The following is a 23,039-nucleotide window of genomic DNA, read 5'->3' as shown; positions in this document are numbered from 1 at the left end:
TTTTTTGATTAGATAAATTAACTTGTGTATTTAATAAATGGTCTGATAAGTTACTGTTTATAGATTTCCTGATTTCTAATGATTCTAAATTGTCTAATCTAATGCCTATACTATTTTTATGTAAGAGGCTAGTACCTGTTATTTTATCAAATCTATGGTCTGCTGATATTAAGTGGTTGGCGAGTTCCGAAAAACCTTTACCATTTAAACACCGTACATGTTCCTTCACTCTGGTGTTTACATTGCGCGATGTTTTACCTATATAAAAGGCGGTTTTTATTTATTTATAATTTCTAAAAGATTTCTTGTTTTAACAACTTTTTGTGTTTGCAGTTCCAACAGCACCCGCTGATGTGAAAGCCCTTGTTCTTACTTCGAGTTCCCTGGTAGTGAGCTGGCTTCCTCCACTTTACCCAAACGGACGCATCACACATTACACCGTCTACCTGAGACCTATTCATGGGTAAATTTAAAAAAATTTTCATCGCACCATTACTATTTATATTTTTAACTCAATGCAGGTGGAAATAAATCTGCCCAAATTTTTTCAAACAAACTAATGCAAACTGTAAAAACTTTGTATAAAGATGGCCTGAATTTACTATCCACTCAATCTCTCATAAACATATTGATTCATTGAAAAGATGATATCAATAGAAGATGATATGGTCGGTGGCTGATTTGACATTGCATTTGAGTCCCATACAGGCGTAGTGTGTTCAAATCCTCGACCGGCTAAGTCCGCCATCACAACACCAGCAACATTTTCCGCTTACTGTGATGGTGGTAGAAGATTTTCAAATATTGTCAGATTATTTGTAACCCAGGAATGTTTGTCTTTCTTTAAAATTAATATAACTCTGAATGAAAAAATGAAAAAGACAGACACAGAAAATAGAAAGGTAACGTTCGCAACTGGAACTCGAACCCAGATCCTCTAGTCTTTCTGGGAATGGCATCTCTTCCAATTGAACTATTGCCGCCTCATTACATTCCACCAATTTTTTTCAATCTCCTTCTCTCATTTTGAATTAGTATCAATTATTTCCAATGTATATTTTGATGTGATTACAAAGTTCTACCCAAATATATTTACAATTTAGATGGGGTGTCAGATATACCTATATGATTTTATTTACGTTATGTGACATCTATTGATATTTTTTTTAAATAAGTCTTGAATGAATATTTAATTTTGTTAGGGATAACTTATAAGCTTCACACCTCACTGTAATATTTAATCATTGATGAAGATAATAAAATCAACGACCAGCACAACAATATTGCGTTGTTTTGTTAGCTTTAACCATTTATCTAAGAACTTATTGGCCCAAATTTTAAAGACGAGTGCTATTTTAGCTATTTCAAAAGCGATTAATATGTGTATAGAACTTTTGGGCACTAATATAATCAACAGGTCGACCGGTCGGTGGCCGAGTTGACATCGCGCTTGGGTCCCACCCAGGCGTAGCGTGTTCAATTCCTCGGCTGGCTAAGTCCTCCATCACAACACAAGCAACATTTTCAGCTTACTGTGGTGGTAGTAGGAGATTTTCAAATATTGTCAGGTTATTCGTAACCCGGGAATGTTTGTCTTTCTTTTAAAAAATTAAAAAATTAAAAAAAACAGAATGACTGCAAATACACAAAGGTTATTATTAATTATCCTTGCCTAATAGATTTGTGAAAAATCACTTGTTTATTATATGGAACTACAATTTTGTAAATAACAAATCTGTTAAATTATTATTGGTAGAACCTACTTTATGGTCTGTCTGAATTCTTCATACAAGCATTCCAATTTTTTAAATTACGCCAACAAAGCAAATTCGCGTTTATTGAACATCGAACCGACAACTGAAATAAGTATATTTGATGATAAGTTTTTACTGTGCTCACACTAAATTACAACATATTTCGTAGTCAATTATTTTTTATCAACATTAATGTCATGCACTTTGCATTTTTACAGTGGTGGCACGGTCCAAAGTTACCGAGTCTCCGACCAATGGAACGGTGCAGATGGACATCAAGATTCCTTGTCCCACGCAGTGAGGGGTTTGGAACAGGGGAGAAGGTACGAGGCCTGGGTGACTGCTGCAACCCTGGTGGGGGAAGGAGAGCCTTCGAGAACTGTCAGCGCAGAGCCTAGTGATAGAGGTAAGTCGTTTAAAGCCTAATTCAATCAATTATTGAACCAGCGAGAATAGTGTGTTGATTTATAGATCTGGTAACTATCCCTAATTATAAATATTGTTTTCGAATTCCAGTGGTGGCAGGTGTATCTTCACTTGGAGGCAAGCTGACAGTCGGGGCAGGGAATGTCTTGAGACTCGCCTGCCGCGCTCTCGGCAGTCCTCAGCCCCGCACCGTTTGGTACCACAACACCAAGGTCATCACACATCATCCCAGCTTCATTCTCAACACTGATGACAGTCTTTACATTAACAGTGAGTCCAAAAATAAAAATTTAATTGAATTCCTCTACTTTGGACCGAACTTAAACTGAAATTTAACCGAACTAAAATTGTCAAAATTCCTCAAAATGCCAAAAAAAATATTTTTATCTTTTGATTTTGTTTTCATTTTGATTCATCATGGTTTTGCAAATGTGAATGGTAGCAGAAGTCGGGGACGCCCGAGGAAGACATGGCACGACCAAGTGAATCAGATACTTGAGTCGGGCCATGTCAAGAGTCAGAATAATAGAAGAGTATGTATGAGACGATGTATGAATGTGAACGAGGCAAGGAGTGTGTGCCAAGATCGAGTTGTTTGGCGGTCCGTCCTCTCTGCCTACCCCTGCGGTGAAACGGCGTGATGGTTAGTTAGATTTTGTCAGCAATAATTTGGGTATTTTTTTCGGTAGATATGATTTGGTGTTTATGGCCATGAATTTTATTTCATATGTCTATGAGGTATTTTAAATTTTGCTGCATTTTTGCAACATATAGGCCTGTTGTAATCATTTTATCTATTTTCGTCTACAACATCTGTTTCTGCTTGGGTCTGCTCTATTGTGCATTGCTTTGAGCTCTGGTAATGCTTGTCCTATTGACTATGGATAATCGATAATGCATTGTTATCGGCCTTGGGTTTCTGTGGCATGTATTCATAGTCGTCTTGATGTGCATTTTAGATATCAACCCTCAACTGGAAGGCAACTACACCTGTGTAGCCAAGAACTTGTTTGGTTGGGACAGTGTATCCTATCTCGTAGGGGTGGTCGCTCCTCCCGCCCCTCCCCGCCTGAGGGCACTGCCTGAGAGACAGGCCCTGCTGCTGGATTGGGCCCCGCCCAACCACACCTCTCCCATCATAGGCAAGTACTTTGTAATAAAAGAGACATAATTCGTTTAAAAATATTGGAGTTCCTCAAGGGAAAAAAATGGGTCCATAAACATTTTTATAATACATATTTTTGGAGAAAGATCTGTGTTGGTGGTCAAAATTCTGAATGCTAAATTAACAAAATGGTTTCAATAAAAACAAATAGATCAAAATAAAGACTACACAACTAATCGCTAGCTTTATCGATATCTCCAGGTTACGATCTGAAGTGGCGCAAGGATGATGACGCATGGCAGACAGAGCTTGTAGCGGGGGCGGGCCCGGGCAGCAAGACCTTGGCTGGGCTGGCCTGCGGGAAGCAGTACGAGGTGCACTTGGTAGCTAGGGGCATGGTGGGGCCTTCAAGGGCGGCTATTGCTGTTGCTACAACCCTGGGATCAGGTACTTTTAATAACATCATCAAAACTCATTTCAAGTTTGTGTCGAGAGCATTCCTTAAGCCCATATTTTCTTCCTATGCCATTTCTTATTGCTCCTTTTTCATTTTTTCTGAAACCTTTCTTGTTTTACTTTTCTCTTTCACTTTTCCCTCCTAACGTTCTTTTTTATAAAAAATTTTAGGTTACCATTTTAATATGAGTACTTATAAACGGTTTATCAAAAATATCATATTATTATTTTTTTGGTAAACTAATGTTTAAGACAAGATTTTTTATGCATAGCACAAAGGGTAACAATTATTTTATAAGCAATAATTATTAGCCTGAAACACTCATCCACATTGAAAAATCTCCTGATAAAAGATACATGACGCCAACGGGACTTGAACCCGTGTCCTTTCGATTTCCGGTCAACAGCTCTGACCACTGAGCTATGGCGGCTTATCTCTTATCCACGAAATAATTCAATATATACTAGTGTTTCATTCAACAATTACTGCTTCTTACATTTTTTCACCTGAAAACAAACAACTTTATTTTATATGAGAAAGGCATTGTAAGTGCTAACTCTCTCACTAGATGGCGTCGAGACAAATTGTCTACATTTTTTGGTGAAAAATACTAGAACTTGTCAAATATCTTGTCTTAAACATTAGTTTACCAAAAAAATAATAATTAATATTTGACAAGTTCTAGTCAAAAGGACACGGGTACAAGTCCCGTTGGCGTCATGTATCTTTTATCAGGATATTTTTCAATGTGGATGAGTGTTTCAGGCTAATAATTATAGCTTATAAAATAAAAATATCATATTTCAAATGGCCAATGTTAACTAGGTTGAAATCAATAATTTTGAGTGAAAATAGGATAATGTCGGTTCTGTTTAATTTCAAACTAATATTTTAATTGTTATTTTCTAGTAATGACAGCAGCTACAGGCATCGAATGGATTAGAAGTAACTCTACCCACATCTCCTTGGATCTAGATAGCTGGAGGGACGGAGAGTGTGGCCTACCTCGGTGGAGTGTGGACTACAGGCCTTTCTCCACACGATTGTGGTTACAACCCGATCCTTTGCCTGTAAGTTAATATGTATTTTTGTAACAAGATTTTAAAAACTGAAATAGCTCCGCTTTTCAGGACTTTTAGTAAGAATGAAACATAGTCGACCATCATAGGCTTTTCCACAATGAACACGAACAGTCAGTGAAGAAGCCTTATATAAATCCCTTTGCACGCGGCTGTATCAACTGTTGTTACGGCAAAAAGTCCATACTCACACGCGGCTGTATCAACAGTTGATACGGAAACTTTGAATGCCGATATTCCAGCGGTCTTTTGACATAAATTTATTTCCTGCTCGCTTGAACATTCGTAGAACTATCACGATGCTGACATCTACAAGAATTTCTCGAAAATAAAATTGTATTTCATTAAAAAACATCGATAATCAAGTGAGCCTCTTTGCACCTTCGAGTGCCATAGTTTACAATTTTGTCAGCGGATGGCGTTAGTTCAATTTTGTTTTTATATTAAGTGACATAAAATTTAAGTGTCCAGTTTTAGAAAAAGTTTTCATAACAAAAAATGATAAGTGCTCATGGTGTCCCACTTGTGTCTATCAACGCAGTGGCCTAAGTACACACACGCCGAGTGAATTCAAACACATTCAAAAGATACGGTACGTCTTTGTATGAAATTTTATGTTTTTGTTTTTATAAACATCTAAGAGTGTTGACACACAAGGATTTGTTATCATATTGTGGAGAATAATCTGTTCTGTCTATATAGTCCAATAAATCATGCCAGAATGCTATAATTTGACATTTAATTGCGTGCATAGGTATTTGAAAATATGTACCGCGTACGGTTATAGATAAAACGGAGCAAATTAACGCGTTCAAAAGGTTAAGTTGCGATCAGTTATATTTCAGAATCATACATTTCCTCAAAAATGCCTTACATTTCAAGTAATTTTTGTAAACCATTTACTGATAGTATTGCATTGTATGTTTCAATCATTCCAGGCCGTTTAAGAAAACTTTGTGTAGCGGACGAGGTATCGCCGTCAATAACGAGATTCATAAACTGAGAAGAGTCCACTGAACAGGACAGGCAGTTTGAATGAACAATAGCCAACCACTAAAGAGGCTTATTTATGATTAGTATGCAGAATGAAGCAGTGTTAGGAGACCTAATCAACAATGACATTACAAAACTTTAACACATTGTAGAGATCTCAACGTAACAAGCAAGTTATGATTACTCTCCCAATTACTTGCCACATTTTGTGAGGTAACGTGTCCATGTGTTTATTATGTATGTAATGGCATTGGGCTATGTAGTGTGAAGACCAGCAACAAACCCCAACATCTAGAAACTGAAAGGAGACTGAAGAGAATGGAAAGGTTTGCGGGAAACAGCCAGGATGATTCATCTTCATCTTTGAACTATCTCAGAATCTTATTGTGCCTTAATGAATTTGATTGTGCTCCAGTTAAATAAAAGAAGTGACTGTATATTTTTGATAATTCCAGGAAGTGAGTAACCATCGTCTTGTACTAGGACGGCTACAGCCCGCCACCTGGTACATGCTTCGGGTGACGGCTGTCAACCAGGCCGGACCCACTACTGCGGTATACACAGTGGCTACTAAGACTGAAAATGGAGGTAACTACATAATTCATCTTCTGTAAAAAACTAACTAAATAATCGTCATGCCGTTTCTGCGCAGGGTAGGCAGGGAGGGCAGACCGCCAAAATCTCAGTCTTGGCACGCTCTCCTTGCCTAATTCACATTCATACAACATCAGCTCATACCTACTCTTTTTTTATTCTGACTCTTTACATAGCCCGACTCAAGTATTTGGTTCATTTGATCGTGCCATGTCTTTCTGGGACGTCTCGGACTTCTTCTAGCATTCACATTCAAGTCATATATTCTCCTTACACTTCTTTCTTTGTTCATTTGCTCTACATGCCCAAACCATTTAAGCGTCCGTTTCTTAATCTTTCTTTCACACTATGTAGACGGTACCTACCAGCGAATAACATAAAAGATTATTTCCCTATTATGGCAACATTCTGGACAGGTACTGACTGGTGGTGTCTTTTGGTTCAGACCGTCTACACTCTAGAAACTTCCATTTAAATTTATTGTCGCGTATAACTGGTAACGATGTGTTTTAAATAAACTCAGTGAACTTCAATCTTCTTTTTATTCATACAACCTTCTAATATTTAGAGTCATGTTAGAACACGTTTTAACCTACAAAACAAGTAATTCTAAATTCTTGTACTGAACTGCCAATAAAAATGTGCGGTGAAAAAATGAAGACAATGTTGGTAGTTCTTATTCGAAGTATGATACAGTTAAAAGTGACCGAGGGGGATAGGGTCCCATTAGCTCAGTTGGTAGAGCAGTGTCCCGGAAAGACAAGGGTCCTGGGTTTGAGTCCTAGTTGTGACAGTATCCTTTTCTGATTTTTCTGTTTCAGATTTTCGTTTAGAAATCACTAATATTGTCTTCAATATTTAAATATTACAATTTGAGGTTTTACTCAATAAAGTTATTCCGAAAAATAAATAATAATAATGATTGGATTATTTGTATATCACCGTTTTCGTGACAAAAACACCTCAAGGGCGAAGGGCTGTAGGATGGAGCATTACACTGTAACACTGCATAAATGAAAGCATTTAAATAGGCTAGGGGGTCATCTTAGAACTAAGAGCGATATTACCTATTTGCTTCCCATCAAAGGGGTTAATAATTATTGCAAAACAATGTGCCAATTTATTCTGACCTTGATTGTTACCCATTTCAGATGAGATTGACTTCCCAAATCAACCGCTAGACGCCAGTGTCATGGTAATGGTATGCAGTTGTGTCCTTCTGCTCCTGTGCCTTATGATCTGTGCCTTCGTGGCTGTACAGAAGCACAGGTAAATTAATATGTTTTATTGTGACTTTTTTGTATTTATTATTATTATTTATTAAATGGAGATGGCTTACATAGTTCCCGTGAGCTTTCAGGCCATGGCCCATTGTGATTTCTCCCATTTTAGCTCATTCTTTTGACAGCAACTCGGTCCCTTTGATAAAGTTCGCCTGAGTTGTCATTGGATATTTGGATATGTCTCCCGGTTTCGCAATATGACTTTCCAGATAACTGAGTCTTGTTCCCATCGAGGCGGAACATTGACACCACAGGGGAATTGGAGTATATTCATCCTCTTTTCCCATCATTTCCTGCATCTATTGATGTTTTCCACTCCCAACGTGTGTGTCTCCTGAGGTAGCAGTGTCTGATTACCGAGTCGTAGAAACGACCCATTCTCATGTGACAAATGTCAACCGTGTACATATTTATTTGTCCAATTAGGGCTTTTACATATGATAAAATTCAAAATAAATTTGATATAATCAGAGAGTAAAAGAGATATAAGAATTAAAATAAGTACCAAGTATAAAAATATTAACTTAAAAACAACAAACAGAGTAAACTATAGGATGCACATTCCTATAAATTTCGATACATTTCAAAGCTATCAAGACTTTACAAGACATACAGATTTAATAACAATGTTTTTATAGGCTGATAGACATTCAGTACCGTTGGTGTTCATGTGATATTTATTCCCTGCACTGTGCAGTCGGTTCATTACTGAATTTATTTCTGCTTTGGTACCTGCAATGTTACAATGGTAAGGTACCTTCTGACGAACAGTTCTACTAGGCACATGAAAATCAATCAACCTAAGGAGCTCAGGGGAGTCAAACATGTTATTAACAATTTTATAAAGAAAAAATACATCAGAACATATTCTTCTTTCTTTTAATGTGGCAAGGCCCATGACTTTCAACAGTGAGGTGTAGTTAATGTTTTCAATAGGAATTCCTAATCTATAATTTATGTTTTGTAAAAATTTATGATGGATTCGCTCGATAGATTTTTCATGAATATTGTAAAATGGATTCCAAATGGTTGACTTGAATTCTAAATGGCTTCTGACAATGGATGAATACAATATTTATAAAGTTTTGAAATTTTTGAAATCTTTTTAAGTTTTTAACCCTAAAATGCATGATTTATTCAATTTTCTGGAAAAAAAAATATTTTGTAGATATTTACATGCATATGCAAGGAAATATAAAGAATTTATTTTATTTGTAATTTTTTAATGATATTTGATTAAAAAAAATTGTTGTAAATTTACAACACCATGTATTTAATAAAAAATAATATGAACAATTTACGTATGAAAAAAAAATAAAAAACCTAAAAAAAATTCTCAAAACTAATAAGTGTACCGGAAAAATACGAGTTATTACATATAAGTATTGTATTATTGTATCTACTTACCTAAGAAAATCAAAATAATAACAGCAAAAACAAACTGTAATTCTAACCTCCAACCAATTTTCGAGAATCTTCACTTTGTTGAAGAAAAAGTGACATTTGACATTCGCGTAAGAAAAAAAAGGTGATGCCACTCGATAAAATATATTACCGTGAAGTTGATAATTCTAAAAAGGCATGCATTAAGTATACACCAAAGAGTTAAAGGTGGTTTGAACGGTATGTTGCAGTTTTACAACAGTATGCATTTAAGGGTTAATATGAAACCCAATATTTGCATCGCTTTAGTGGTTAAATTGTTAATGTGGGAGATAAATGTTAATTTGGTGTCAAATATTATTAAAATTATCAGTGTCTAATATATGTTGGGCACACGCTTGGTGTGTTTTCTGAATCCGCACCGGTGCCAAAGGGATAATTAAAGCTAGTTCCTCGGAGCATCTTCCATTGAATACCAACAAGGATAGTATACTTACTGCGCTCTAATAATTGCAATCCATTTCTTAAGATAGGGGAATCTATCAAATGGACCGCCCATTTCTGCAATACTATTAGAGCATCTGCATCTGCATCTGTACAGTATTCCCAGCTTCTGAGAGGCAAACTTGACTCTGGCTTTGATGGAGTCCTCGTGCCTGAGCTGTTAAAAGAGAGAGAGAGAGAGAGAGGGGGAGTCAGGGCTGGCCCTGAGCCAAACGCCGTCTGGCACGAGTAAAATTTTGAGGCCCATTGTCAAAACCAGTAGACGCTTAGTTAGGTGATCACTGTAATAAATAACATTCGGATGATTTGTGTTAGGTTTAGTTAGTTATTGACTGCTCCAGAAACTTTAAACTAAGCAAATCAATGGAAGGTATACATACTGGGAAGATTGCTTCTGTTGAAGTAGTTGCCTGGTTTGTCTAGGGTTTAATCCAATTATGAGTACTTTGGATTGTCTTATTCCGGGTGTTCTTCCCCATTCCTTTCACTTATATATATAGTTTGGTGTGGCAAGGTACCACTCCTACGGCCACTTGTAGGTTCTTACTTAATGTGAAATAATGAAAAGCCTTAGAGACACAATGTAAGCAAATAATTGTAACGATAATTATTCAACAACACTAAGACTTATCTGGTTCTCTATAATTCACATGTTATCCACACCTGGAATTCTGTTCATAGGTTTGGAATCCGCGCTACATTGTTTATTTTAACAAGTTAGAAAGAGTTCAGGAGAGATTTCTAAAATTTCTCAATTTTAAATCATTCAACATAATATACAACTCTTACAATGAAATCGAGATAAGTTTTCTAATCACGAAACTACTCAACAGGAGGCTTGTCGTTGATCAGATGCTCTTGTATAAAATTATTAACTCTAAAGTTGACTGCCCGGAGTTGCTGAACAAAATAAAGCCGTTTGTCAATATAGAAAATCCTTTTCTATATTGACAAACGGCTACTAATCCTAGAAAAGGATTTTCTATATTGACAAACGCAACACCAACTCCAATCAAAACGAATTTATGAACACAACCTGCAATTGGTACAACAAAAAACTTGCGAATATAGACATACATGCTGACATATTCACTGCTAGTTACTATCGTTACAGAAGTTCATTGTGTCACATTTGAGGTATGAATAGCACAAAACCATGATGATTAAATTAACAGTTCCTTATTTTATCTTTAAATTGGTAAATTATTGTTTTTTTAATTTCAGTTGCGCGGCAACATTCCCTCATCCCTTTCCTCCCCCATCCCACTACAACGCCAAAACCTGTTTCCCACTCTATCCGTCCTGTATACTTAGAAACACATTTATTCTAGGTTTATTACATTTGTTCTACTTCCATTTTTATACTTGTTACTTAGTTTGTCTTTTAAATTTGTTACTTAGTCCTGCTTTTTATATTTTACTTGTTTATTAAATTAATATTAAGACTGTTTATGTTCCTTAAAATAAATAAATAACTGCAAATAGGTAAAACTTTTGAACATTAATTTATTGTTTCAGGCACAAGGTGCTCTGTGGTGCAGTTTCCAGCAATCAGTACAAGAACAGTGATGCCAGGGTTCTGCCCCGATCGGAGAGCGAGCCCCCGGCCTGTCCCCGTCTCTACAGTTCACCCATCTGCACCAGGAAACCTAGTAAAGCAAATACAGGTGATTATTATTATGTGAATATTCAGGGCTAACCCTCAGCCAAATGACGCCTGGCACTTTGTTATTGGCTCCTTTTGGCTCCTTGGCGCCTTGGCAAGTCAGCTCCAATTGCATCTGCACTGGACCGGCCCTGTGAACATTCCTTAAATACAGGAAGACTTAACGACATCATGCTACTTCTCCATAGGTGTTGATTTTGTAAATGTACCTCTCAAAAACTCTATTTTTTTTTTTATATAAATATTAACTCCACACAGGAGGCCCTGAAGAAAATAATTTCCCTCAGGGCCTATTTCATCTTTGGGGATGCTGTGTGGAGGGTCTTTTTGTGGAGAGGAAGGAGTGAACATGGGTCTTGAAGAGTCCCCTGTTGTAGGAGGAAACACAGAGGCCGGCAGTTCGTTCCACAGCCGAGCTGTTGAACTTAAGAACGAATCGTAGAAGCGACCCGTTCTCATGTGACAAATGTCAACCGTGTACAAATGTTGGGCGCGCGTTTGGCGTGTATCCCGACTACGCACCGGTGCCGAAGGGATCAATGACGCTAGTTCCTCAGAGCATCTTCCATTGTAATACCGATAGAACAAGGACAGCATACCTACCTGACGCCTGTGCTCTAAAGATTGCAGTCCGTTTGTTAAGATTGGGGAATCTATCAAACGGACCGCCCGTTTTTGCACAGAGTCAAGGGTTCTGTTTTAGTACACACTTCTTGCCTCATTAAGACTCATCCATTGTATCATACTTAGACAATGTCGCTTGAAGTCCCGAAAGCCCTTCTGGGCGGGAGGAAAGAGGCTCCTTCGATTACCTCTCACCCCAGAAGAAGGTGGAAACTTGAGTGGCAAATGGCCAACGTGGGAAATTCACCTCATACAGGACCCCACCGAGAGACAGCCTGCGTTCTCATTGCCTCGCAAAACCTGGTCCGCCATCAATAGGTTAAGGTGCTACCATAGCCGCTGTGCCCACATGACGCACAGATGGGGCCTTAAAGAGTCGGAGATGTGTGAATGTGATGCGATACAGACCACCGAACACGTGGTCAACGAATGCTCGCTCCATTCATTCCCCGGCGGGATTGATGAGGTTCACATGGCGACGCCTGAGGCCCTAGACTGGCTCGCAGACCAAGATGTCCCACTCTGACTCCTCCACCATACGAAAGAAGCAGAATACTTAGTAATACCTGCTGACTCTTGAAATGACTTGTATCTTAGAATAAAGAAAAACACTAGAAATGCTTCCATATAGATTTTAATAGAAACCAATGTCACCACAAACACAACTCTGTCTTTTTTACACTTGCCTGACATTGTATATCGCTCTTCCATTTGAATTTCATAACGATTGTAAAACATAGCTGTTCTGCATGTGAAATTGAAGCAAAAAATGATCAGACTTTTCAAGAACGATCACGAAACACGCCCACATGACATAATATCTTGTGTTTTTCTTTATTCTATGACTCTCAGTATCTCTCTGGTGTACAGAACTGAAATTTTATTTGAAATAGTTTTGGCGTGGTTGGTGACCAGATCTGAATAGCCAGTTACTTCCCCACCTTCCTCCTTGCCATCTCCTTCCCCTCCCCACTACAGTCTTACAACATACCCCAATTGGGTAAACCATAGTGCCGGCCAAAAACCCATCTCTCTCGCGTTCAAGTCTTCTTCCTTTAATTTACGACGCCAGAGCGTCGTTAACAGCTTAGTGTTGGTAGTGTTGGTGTCGCCAGCCAGCAGAGATAAACGTAACAGTTCTATCTTGCAGGCGAGGCAAATATAACTATTACATATTGTCAGAACAATCTCAGCATCCTTTTCGTCTCAGCTTATTCATTTCTACTACACTTGGTCTATTTTCATCCTTTCTCTGCCATTTCCATGCCACTGCCGTACATCAGGCTTGGCATCCAAACTCCATTGATATGTATACCTATCCATTATGAACTGATTAAATTAGCAAGTACCTACTTAACCTTTCCCTTACTGTGCTAAAAAAATCCACGCGTTCCGGTGCTGTGTAGTCAATACACATCTCAAAATATGCGATTTAATATCAGAAAAATATGAATATTCATAGCTTATCGCTTATGTTTATTACATTTTATATCAAAAGTGATAATAATTGTAATTTAATTGCTGAAAATATGAAAAAACAATCGGCAGATGCTAAAAAAACATGCGAGGAGTCCACATCTAACGATGGTCCGCGACCAAATGGCTGGTGCATATATAAACCACTCGGCTGGCGGCTGGCACACACACAGCTGTGCGGTCGTAGGTATCGATGGTCTAAATCAAAATACAACTGCGGACGTGTGGATTTCTCATTTTCCTGCACAGTGAACTAAAGCGGGACATCAATAGCGTGTCATGTCCTCGCACACTCTTTGCGTAGCATTGTCACACGGTTGATTGTATTGGTGTATTTGTTCCCGTTTTTTTAACAAAAATCTCTGATTTTTAATTGAATTTGAAAACTATGTAAAATATTATTTTTTAATTCAGTGCATAAATGTATAACCGAGGAATACCTTAAATCTGAACCTGAACCCAGAATTTATTATATTTGTAGAGCTATTAAAGTTATTAGAAGCAATGTGTACTAAATACACACCACAGATAAGGAAAGGTTAACCATACCCTTCTCATCTGGAAGATAATGCCATTTGTAATAATTTTATAGATCTCTGACATTTGTTTTTCAGAAATGTTTGAGATAAGTCCCTATGCTCAGTTCACAATGGGCTTCCAAACATTCGGACACGCAGAGAACCAAGACAGGCCGGGATACATAAAAACTAAACCTGGAATCTACAGCACTGGAGGTATGCCTACATTGCCAACATGTTAGTATAAAACTACACATTTCTATGCATGTAAGGGATCATGAAGTGATTTTAAGATGAAACTCAATGTATGTACTTGAAAGAGTGATACGAAAATAATATATTATCTTTGTGAAAGATGTATTCTCTGTGAAATCTGCATGGGGATATTGTAAGTGTCATGTTGATTTTCAAGTTCTTAAATATTCAGAGACAATAGTTTTAATTGTTCCCCGACATTTACTGATTCCCCTTGGCCGGGAGACCTGTGGGTGTTCATCTCTTTATGTAGCGGCATCTTTATTATTATGAGGCCCTCTTATTTTGGATGCTGCTTTACTTAATGCCCTACCTACATGCGAAATAACAATATATTTTCTTGCAACATTGCATACGGTGCGGTAGATACAACCGTTACGTGTAGCAGTTGGCGCACCACTACCATCAATAGGATAAGGTGGTCCCACATCAGTTGTGCCCACTCGATGCATTGGTGGAGTCTTAAAGAGTCTGTGATATGTGAATGTAGTGTGGTACAGACCACCGAACATGTGGTCAACGAATGACTGCTTCATTCATTCCTCGGTGGTATTCATTCGGCCCACAGTGCGATGTCTGAGGCTCTAGACTCTATATGTCCCCCTCTGATCTTCCCACCATGTGAAAAAAGAAGATGCAAGAATTGATAGGTGTAGGCCTAGGTGCTGTGAAATGAATTATCTGAAAGTTTATTGGGTTTTGTATACATACTGAATGCTGATGATGCGGTACTTATTTCTAACAGTATGGAAGATCTTCAGCCTCTTGTGTCAAGGGTGAACGAATAATGTATGTAGAATGATTTAATTATGAATGTATGTAAATCCAAAAAAATGATAATTAAGAGAACATCTAAGAAAAACTAATATTTGATTGCTTGTGGATCAACAGTAACAGACACCAGTTTTCAAGCGTGCTCAGAATCGGACGACAGTGATAGCTTATCAAAATCTACCACAATCGCCAAAGGACCGAGCAGTGAGTTATTTCTTTTCCTTCTACCTGAAGCAAATGCGTATTAAGGACTGGTCGTTTCACAGAATTTGAAAAATTCATCAAAGTTCTGTTCAAGTTCCATCCAAGTTCTGTTATTATACTATAGTTATGATAGTAACAGAACTTGAATACTAACTTTGAAATTAGATGAATTTTTCAAATTCTGTCAAACAGTATTCTTTGCTTGCATTGCAATACAAACAAGGATTAAGACTGTTTCAATATTCTTTTAACAAATTAACAGATATATTTTGCATAACTCCATTATAATAATGCATTTTAGAATAACTAGGTTACAAGTGTAACATCTTTTTCCGTTACAAGCATCATTTGTGAGAAAGCGGGAGAGGTTACAAAGGATCTATCAGCGAAATAACTGAAAGCCTCTAGTACATCATTTACAAGTAGACTACATAACCTCTAAGTTACTTGGTTTAACATTACTAAATAAAACACTGTACACCTCTTTATTTATTTTTAACAAGATTAATTCGTAGAAGTTCATTTTAATTTAAGTATTTTTTTACATTTAATACTTACTTTTATAAGTTCTGTTCGGTAATTATTATTACACTTGAGAAAAACTGGTTTATAATTTATAACCAAAATGTTTTGTTTATTTAATAAAATTACTTGTAGTTCTGTGAACAGTAGATCTTGCGTAGTGTTGATTATTCAGATTTGACAGCTCGTAACGCAACATGGCTAAAGGAGGAAACACATTATTAAAACGCGACGCGACGCCACGTCTCGACAACCGATATGCAACGTGCACATTACCAACACGCGATGCCACGACTTACTAGCAATTTCTGAATACAGTTAGCTAACAGCAGTGGAAGTGAATGGTTTTGTACTATGGATTTAATAAATAATGAGTCAAATGAAGACTTTGAAGAAGATTTGATGCAAATTATGGGTACATATATGATACTTAAACGACTCAAGAAAAAGAGAATAACTAGGCGTTACTGGGTTTATAAAATAAATCAAAAGAGAAGTATGTGTGGTGAATATCATACTCTATATCCAGACTTACTTCAAGATAATGAAAGATTTCATATGTATCTTCGGGTTACTAAAACACAATTTTAAGAAATACACGAATTTATTCAAAGTGACATACACTACACAAGAAAGATAAGATAAGATAAGATAACATAAGATCCCTGTATATAGCTAAACTCATGTCATATAGAACAGGATATCGTTTTACCTACTCAATTAATTGAATCCTATAATTTCTATACCCGCTATATCCGATTTTTTGACAAAATGATCTGAGTATGACATCTTGTTAACATTTTTGCGAGCAACAAGAGGAGCCTAAAATTGAGTTTCAAAACCCTCCTTTTCGCGACCAAAAACCATGTTTAAACTGCGAGTGAGAAACCAAATCCGCTATATCATACAGAAAGTTACTATCAAAACCCGCTATATCGGATTCAACGAATCACAAGCAGTTATTTTGCCAAAATACAATATGGCCGCCGCTCTGACGCCACGCTCGTGTTACAAAATGATCTACGCGTGAGTTTCTAAACCCGCCATGTCGGCTCAGTTGACTATCAAAATCACGAAGTGAGTATCAAAATCCGCTATATCCATTTTATTTATCGAAATAACTTAATTATTGCTAGACATATATAGAAAAATAAATGCTTTTCGAAATTTTATTACTCCAATTCATTATATAAAAAATTGTAATGCATTTACTTATGTACGCTAGAGATGTGACAGTTTTTTGCGGTTTTCTCCAAATCAATGAAAGTTGATATAGCGGGTATAGAAATTACACGACTCAATTGTTCGTCGGTCATTTCGCTAAATAAATGCAAAAATAATATTAAATTGGCATAAATTCCGTATATGCTCTGTGACAGTTCTCGAACGACTGACGCGTGGCGTCGGGTGTTGTCTAGAAACATACTGCGCAGGCCACGTCGGGTGGCGTGTTTACCCCCACCATGGGCAACACACCGACCTGGCACGTCTGGATCGGGTGGCGTGTGCGCGCATGGCCTCGCGTCGGATGTTCATAGTGTGATTCTGGTCTATAGAAAACAATACATTTGATTTGACTAAACACGCATCGCGTTTATTTATCGGGTCGCGTCGGGTTTTAATAATGTGTTTCCACCTTAACCATCTTGACAGGATTCACCAGACACGGAACACACAAACAAATTTATAGACAGACAAAATGCAAAGTGGTCAAGTTAAAACAAGACTTTGCTACGTTAAGTCAATTAGTTTACAAAAAACACTTTAAATTACGTAACCCAATTTAATTTATAACAACACACCAATCAGTTCAGAACATCCAGTTATAAATTAAAGTGATGTATTTAATCTCTACGTAAAGATGGTTTAATTGATTATTAATATTTTTATCAATTTATAAATACATCTGTTTGAATGTCACTTTTGTTTTCGGTAATGAATGCAAATCTTGGAAGCAGAAATCAACCCTCTTCTTGACATCCGATCGAGCTGAAACTCTGCAGATAAACTCGTTGTAGATGACAATGTATTCTGTCAACTTTTGGTGACAATCACATATACACATGCAGACATATATGCATTTCTCTGAAATCGGATGACATAACATTTTTAAAATATTTTATTTCAGAAATGTGCAGAGTACAATATCACAGATAGCAAGAAGGATATTTCTCTGACCGGACGGCACAGAGAAAGGACTACAAGCACTAGAACTGTGAGATTATAGCTAGAAGAGTGGGTGCTTTTCCTGCACAATTACTGTTAGTGGAGATACATAAGATATATTATGTATTGTATTGATATTGGTTTCGGTTGGGTGAACACACAACACGTAAAGACTGTCTTAAAGGTTAGGAATAATGTATAATCAATACTGATAGTCGTATTAGAAAAATATTGGTAAGAATGTTACAGGAATGATGTTAAAACGTTGAAAGTATAATAAAATAACATAACGGGTTGGTGCATAAGTAAGGTGTTAAGGTATCAAAAGCTGCAAGAACAATTTTGGCCAATTACAGGTGTTAACATAGCTAAAGCAGTTATCTGTATGAAGTTATTCCACATCTGCCTTTTTCTCCTGATCTTGTTCATCAGATTTTCACATTTTCTATTCTCTATCCAACAGCTCTTCAAAGTGAGCTGATAACTTCTTGACCTCCTTAAATTAAAACAAAATATATAAAAAAGGAAAGGATGGTATGCCACAAACTTTTGCATCAACTCAATAAAATGGCTATATTATTTATTAATTAACATAAATTCAAATCCCCAATCAAATAAGGTTATTATTTATTTAGTAATTGAAGACGATAATATTCATAATTCTAAACGAAACTTGAAATAGTGTTCCGTCTTGTTAGATACAGGAAATAAAACATGTAACATGGAAAATAAAAAGGTAATGATTGCAACTGGGATTTGAAACCTAGAACCTCTGAATTATTGGGAATATTACGGACATATATATATAATGGAGTTATGCCTGTTAGTACGATCATCTCCAAAAAAACTCAACACATAAACACGCTACAAGGTTCACAGAAAACTTATTAATCCCAAAAGCAAACAAAACTATTTTTCAAAAAGGACCACACTACATGGCCATTAAAGTATATAACAACCTTCCACGTAGCATCAAACAAATAACCGACACACTTAAATTTAAATCAACACTAAAAACATTTCTTTTAAACAAATGTCACTACACCTTAAATGAATACCTTACATCAATTAAATACCTGTGTTTTTTTATTTTATTTATTTGTTAACATGTAATTGTTGGGTTATGTAATATAATGTGTATTTGTTGGGTTAGCTGGAAGAAATAGGATGTAACCTATAAACTATACCCTTTGTACTCTTTTTGTGCAATAAATATTTTTTGAATTTTGAATACAATCTAACCTCTAAGCTATTGAACTTGATTATTTTCTGTAAGTTTTGTTGATATCATATGTATCTCTATTTAAGAATTACCACTATTATTCTCAATTAATTCATTATATTAAAAAAATCAGGTCTGGAAAGACAAAGGTTTTGTGTTCGATTCCCAGTTGCAACTGTTACTTTTTTTGTTATTTTCTTTGTCTTGTTCTGTTACATGTTTCATTTATATTTATTAATATTATCTTCTTCGTTGATTGAATATAACATTGATGTGTATAACCTTCAAATGTAATTATTCCAATAAAATGGAGATGCTTATTTATTCATTCTTTCATCTGAAAGCAATTAATAGGACTATGTACCAAACTATCCGCAGTTTAATTCCAAATATGCTACAGAGCCATGTTACAATCAAACACTTCTTCTTTAGTATGGGGAAAAATTGAAATAATGTGTATTGCAGCGAGCATTTGAGGGACCAGGAGAAATGCCTGTCTTCATTTCTTTTCACCAAGGTTATCATTTGGGTGTTTGGCCGTATCTTCTACATGTCATTGAAAGATGCCCAAAGCAGGGTGAAACACATCTACTAGTAAGCAATAAGTGGAATAAAGTTATAGAGTGTTTAAACTAACAAAGGATATCCACTTTAAATTAACAGTTTTAAAATAATAGATAATGAATTTATGACCAGGGGGTCTAGCACAATCAATATGATAAAATAACAATATAGGATGGATAGGCTTAACTTCTGACGATTTTATATCGATATTCCTGCACGGTTGTGCTCTCGGTAGCCAAATCGATATTAACACGAAATAAATAAGAAACCGTTCTACGCTAGCAGCAATGGCGAATCTGCTTATGGATTGACGTCAAGCAGCTATGTAAAATGACAATGTCGAATTAAAATACTAACTTTAATACACATTGGCAGTCTGCATGTACTCTATGACACTAAAGAAGGAGTTAATGAGGTCTTTAGTCATAACTCGTTATATTTGAACAACATTTGTAAGCTGGAACGGAATCAAATGATCGCGTGTATGATTTCATTAAATTCTAAAATTTTCGTAAGTTCAACTCTGTTCATAAATAATCCAGTTATTTTGCAAAATGAACAATATATAAAAAGCTGTGTATAGCTTTATGACAGTTAATCGAAGTATAGTTGACACCTTGGGGCCGCGCCAAAAGCGGCAGATTTTATCTATCAACTGTCAGAATCATATTCTGACCTTGCTCGTAAATATCGTTAACTGACCACAGATGATGGATTTAGTCAATATGGTATCGACATATGGTTTTATCGATCGATCGTGCTAAACACCCTGAAGTACTTATTGAAATTTTCAAGAATTTGGAAGAAGCAAAATGACAAAGAAGTAATATATTACCAAAGTGACTATAAAATAAGAAGAAATCCGTACACTTATTATTTATGTGTCAGAATGCTAACAATCATAATAATTATTGACAAGAGAAATTATACAAATTTTTAGAGCTAAGAACAGAATTTGGTGGTTTATTTTCTCGTAGTGAAGAGTAGGTAAGTGGAATTTGAAAAAAATTGTGTAAATTATTTTATAAAATGTATTCAGAACTTTAAGTTAATTTAATACATTCTGTTTACCCAGCCAAATATGTAATCTTGTATGTGTGTTTATAATCTTGAAATATTTTAAGGTATGTAGATTGAAATAATTTCCATTTAATTGGACTTGCCAAGTAAATTATGACTGCATTTTTTTATTAGTAAAAAGAGTTTTGTTACTTATTTTAGAGTTATTAAGGGCAGCAAAGTTCGTAATTTTGGTAAAAGTGTTTTTTTACATCGGCAGTCATTTTTTTTACAGTGATATCTTTTTTAACAAATCTCATCGCACAATACATATTCCCAATTGTGGGATTGTTGTGAAGTTGAAGAAAATGGAAAGGGAAGGAGATACTAAGGTGGAAGGTTGGAAAGTATACGAACATTATGTGAATACCGCACAAGAGTCTCAAAGGCCATTTTAAGAAATGTTTTGATACAGAATGGTGGTTTGTCAACAGCCTTTCCTCTAATGAAAAAATTGTTTACATAAAGGTTGAAATAGTCCACATATTTTATTTATTGTAAATATTATATTAAACTTAAATGTTGTAGGCTTGATCATCTTTGCCGTCATTGATATTGTAACCGAGCGATGTAAAAATTTATAAGGTATTTTTAAAAAAAAAAAACAGTATCCATGCATAAAAAAAACCTAGCCAATCAGTATTATAAGTTGAAATAGAACATTTACGAACTATACTACGATTTACGCTTTTCTCAATAATCAAATATTTATATGATTAGGTTTTAAATTGAATAATTTAGTTTTATATTTCAAATCACGAGTTTCGGAAACACATGGTAATTCTTTTTATGTATCTACTATTTAATCTTTTTATATTCTAGAATATTCAATTCATAAAATAGAGAATAAATTTAATACACAAAATACTTATTATTCTTTTGTACAGGCTAAACAAATACATACTATACATGAATCCTATAATTTCTATACCCGCTATATCCGATTTTTTGACAAAATGATCTGAGTATGACATCTTGTTCACATTTTTGCGAGCAACAAGAGGAGCCTAAAATTGAGTTTCAAAACCCTCCTTATCATGACCAAAAACCATGTTAAAACTGCGAGTGAGAAACCAAATCCGCTATATCATACAGAAAGTCACTATCAAAACCCGCTATATCGGATTCAACGAATCACAAGCAGTTATTTTGCCAAAATACAATATGGCCGCCGCTCTGACGCCACGCTCGTATGTCAAAATGATCTACGCGTGAGTTTCTAAACCCGCCATGTCGCCTCAGTTGACTTTCAAAATCACGAAGTGAGTATCAAAATCCGCTATATCCATTTTATTTATCGAAATTACTTAATTATTGCTAGACATATATAGAAAAATAAATGCTTTTCGAAATTTTATTACTCCAATTCATTATATAAAAAATTTTAATGCATTTACTTATGTACGCTAGAGATGTGACAGTTTTTTGCGGTTTTCTCCAAATCAATGAAAGTTGATATAGCGGGTATAGAAATTACACGACTCACATAACTTGCTTAGTTTGAGCTTAACATCTTCTATTGAGCTTCGATTGGCTTCGATTCTTGCTACTAATCCTCTCAGTAGTCATACTATTTTGCAAGAAATATTGGGCATTGTTCTTGGTGGGATGGCTATTTATGAAAAACATTCTTTTTTATTACCACTTATATTAAAAAATTAACCAATTATTCAATTATGAATTATTATTTTTTGGTAAACTAATGTGAAACAAGATTTTTTATGCATAGCACAAAGGGTAACAATTATTTTACAAGCAATAATTATCCGCCTGAAACACTCAAGTGTCAACTCAACTCACTTTTAACTCAGATTTTTCAATGTGGATGAGTGTATCAGGCGGATAATTATTGCTTGTAAAATAATTGTTACCCTTTGTGCTGTGCATAAAAAATCTTGTCTTAAACATTAGTTTACCAAAAAATAATAATTAATATTTGACAAGTTCTAGTATTTCACCTAAAAATGTAGACAATTTGTCTCGACGCCATCTAGTGAGAGAGTTAGCACTTACAATGCCTTTCTCATATAAAATAAAGTTGGTTGTTTTCAGGTGAAAAATATGTAACAAGCAGTAATTGTTGAATGAAACACTAGTATATATTGAATTATTTCGCGGATAAGAGATAAGCCGCCATAACTCAGTGGTCAGAGCTGTTGACCGGAAATCGAAGGGACACGGGTTCGAGTCCCGTTGGCGTCATGTATCTTTTATCAGGAGATTTTTCAATGTGGATGAGTGTTTCAGGCGGATAATTATTGCTTGTAAAATAATTATTTAATTATGAATTAAAACCTTGTAAGACTGTTTAATAAAGGCCCAGTTGTTTCGCAGAAATTCAAATGTAACATTTTCATCGCCAATAACAGCACCATTATGTTTTTCTACAGTTGAAATGCTCTCACTTACTA

General features: G+C 35.8%; 1 protein-coding gene across 1 annotated transcript in view; it reads left to right on the top strand.

Annotated features, from left to right (window-relative positions):
* The window catches only part of LOC149412140 (cell adhesion molecule Dscam2-like), a 45,936-nt gene extending 27,800 nt beyond the window's left edge, over window positions 1-18,136 (top strand). The window contains exons 16-27 of the mRNA XM_089646312.1: window positions 334-463; window positions 1,973-2,160; window positions 2,271-2,450; window positions 3,140-3,322; window positions 3,547-3,732; window positions 4,652-4,812; window positions 6,270-6,402; window positions 7,560-7,677; window positions 11,097-11,245; window positions 13,959-14,099; window positions 15,009-15,095; window positions 17,746-18,136. Of these exons, the coding sequence (XP_089502438.1) occupies window positions 334-463; window positions 1,973-2,160; window positions 2,271-2,450; window positions 3,140-3,322; window positions 3,547-3,732; window positions 4,652-4,812; window positions 6,270-6,402; window positions 7,560-7,677; window positions 11,097-11,245; window positions 13,959-14,099; window positions 15,009-15,095; window positions 17,746-17,774 (1,685 nt within the window). The 3' untranslated portion in view covers window positions 17,775-18,136. The remainder of the gene's footprint in view (window positions 1-333; window positions 464-1,972; window positions 2,161-2,270; window positions 2,451-3,139; window positions 3,323-3,546; window positions 3,733-4,651; window positions 4,813-6,269; window positions 6,403-7,559; window positions 7,678-11,096; window positions 11,246-13,958; window positions 14,100-15,008; window positions 15,096-17,745) is intronic.
* Window positions 18,137-23,039: the final 4,903 nt, after the last annotated feature.

The sequence above is a fragment of the Hesperophylax consimilis genome, chromosome 24 (genome assembly GCF_061612785.1).
Source record: "Hesperophylax consimilis isolate HC1 chromosome 24, BYU_Hcon_1.0, whole genome shotgun sequence".
NCBI classification, from domain to species: domain Eukaryota; kingdom Metazoa; phylum Arthropoda; class Insecta; order Trichoptera; family Limnephilidae; genus Hesperophylax; species Hesperophylax consimilis.
The sequence above is the reverse complement of the archived record's forward strand: the minus strand, read 5'-3'. Positions and strand labels throughout refer to the sequence as shown.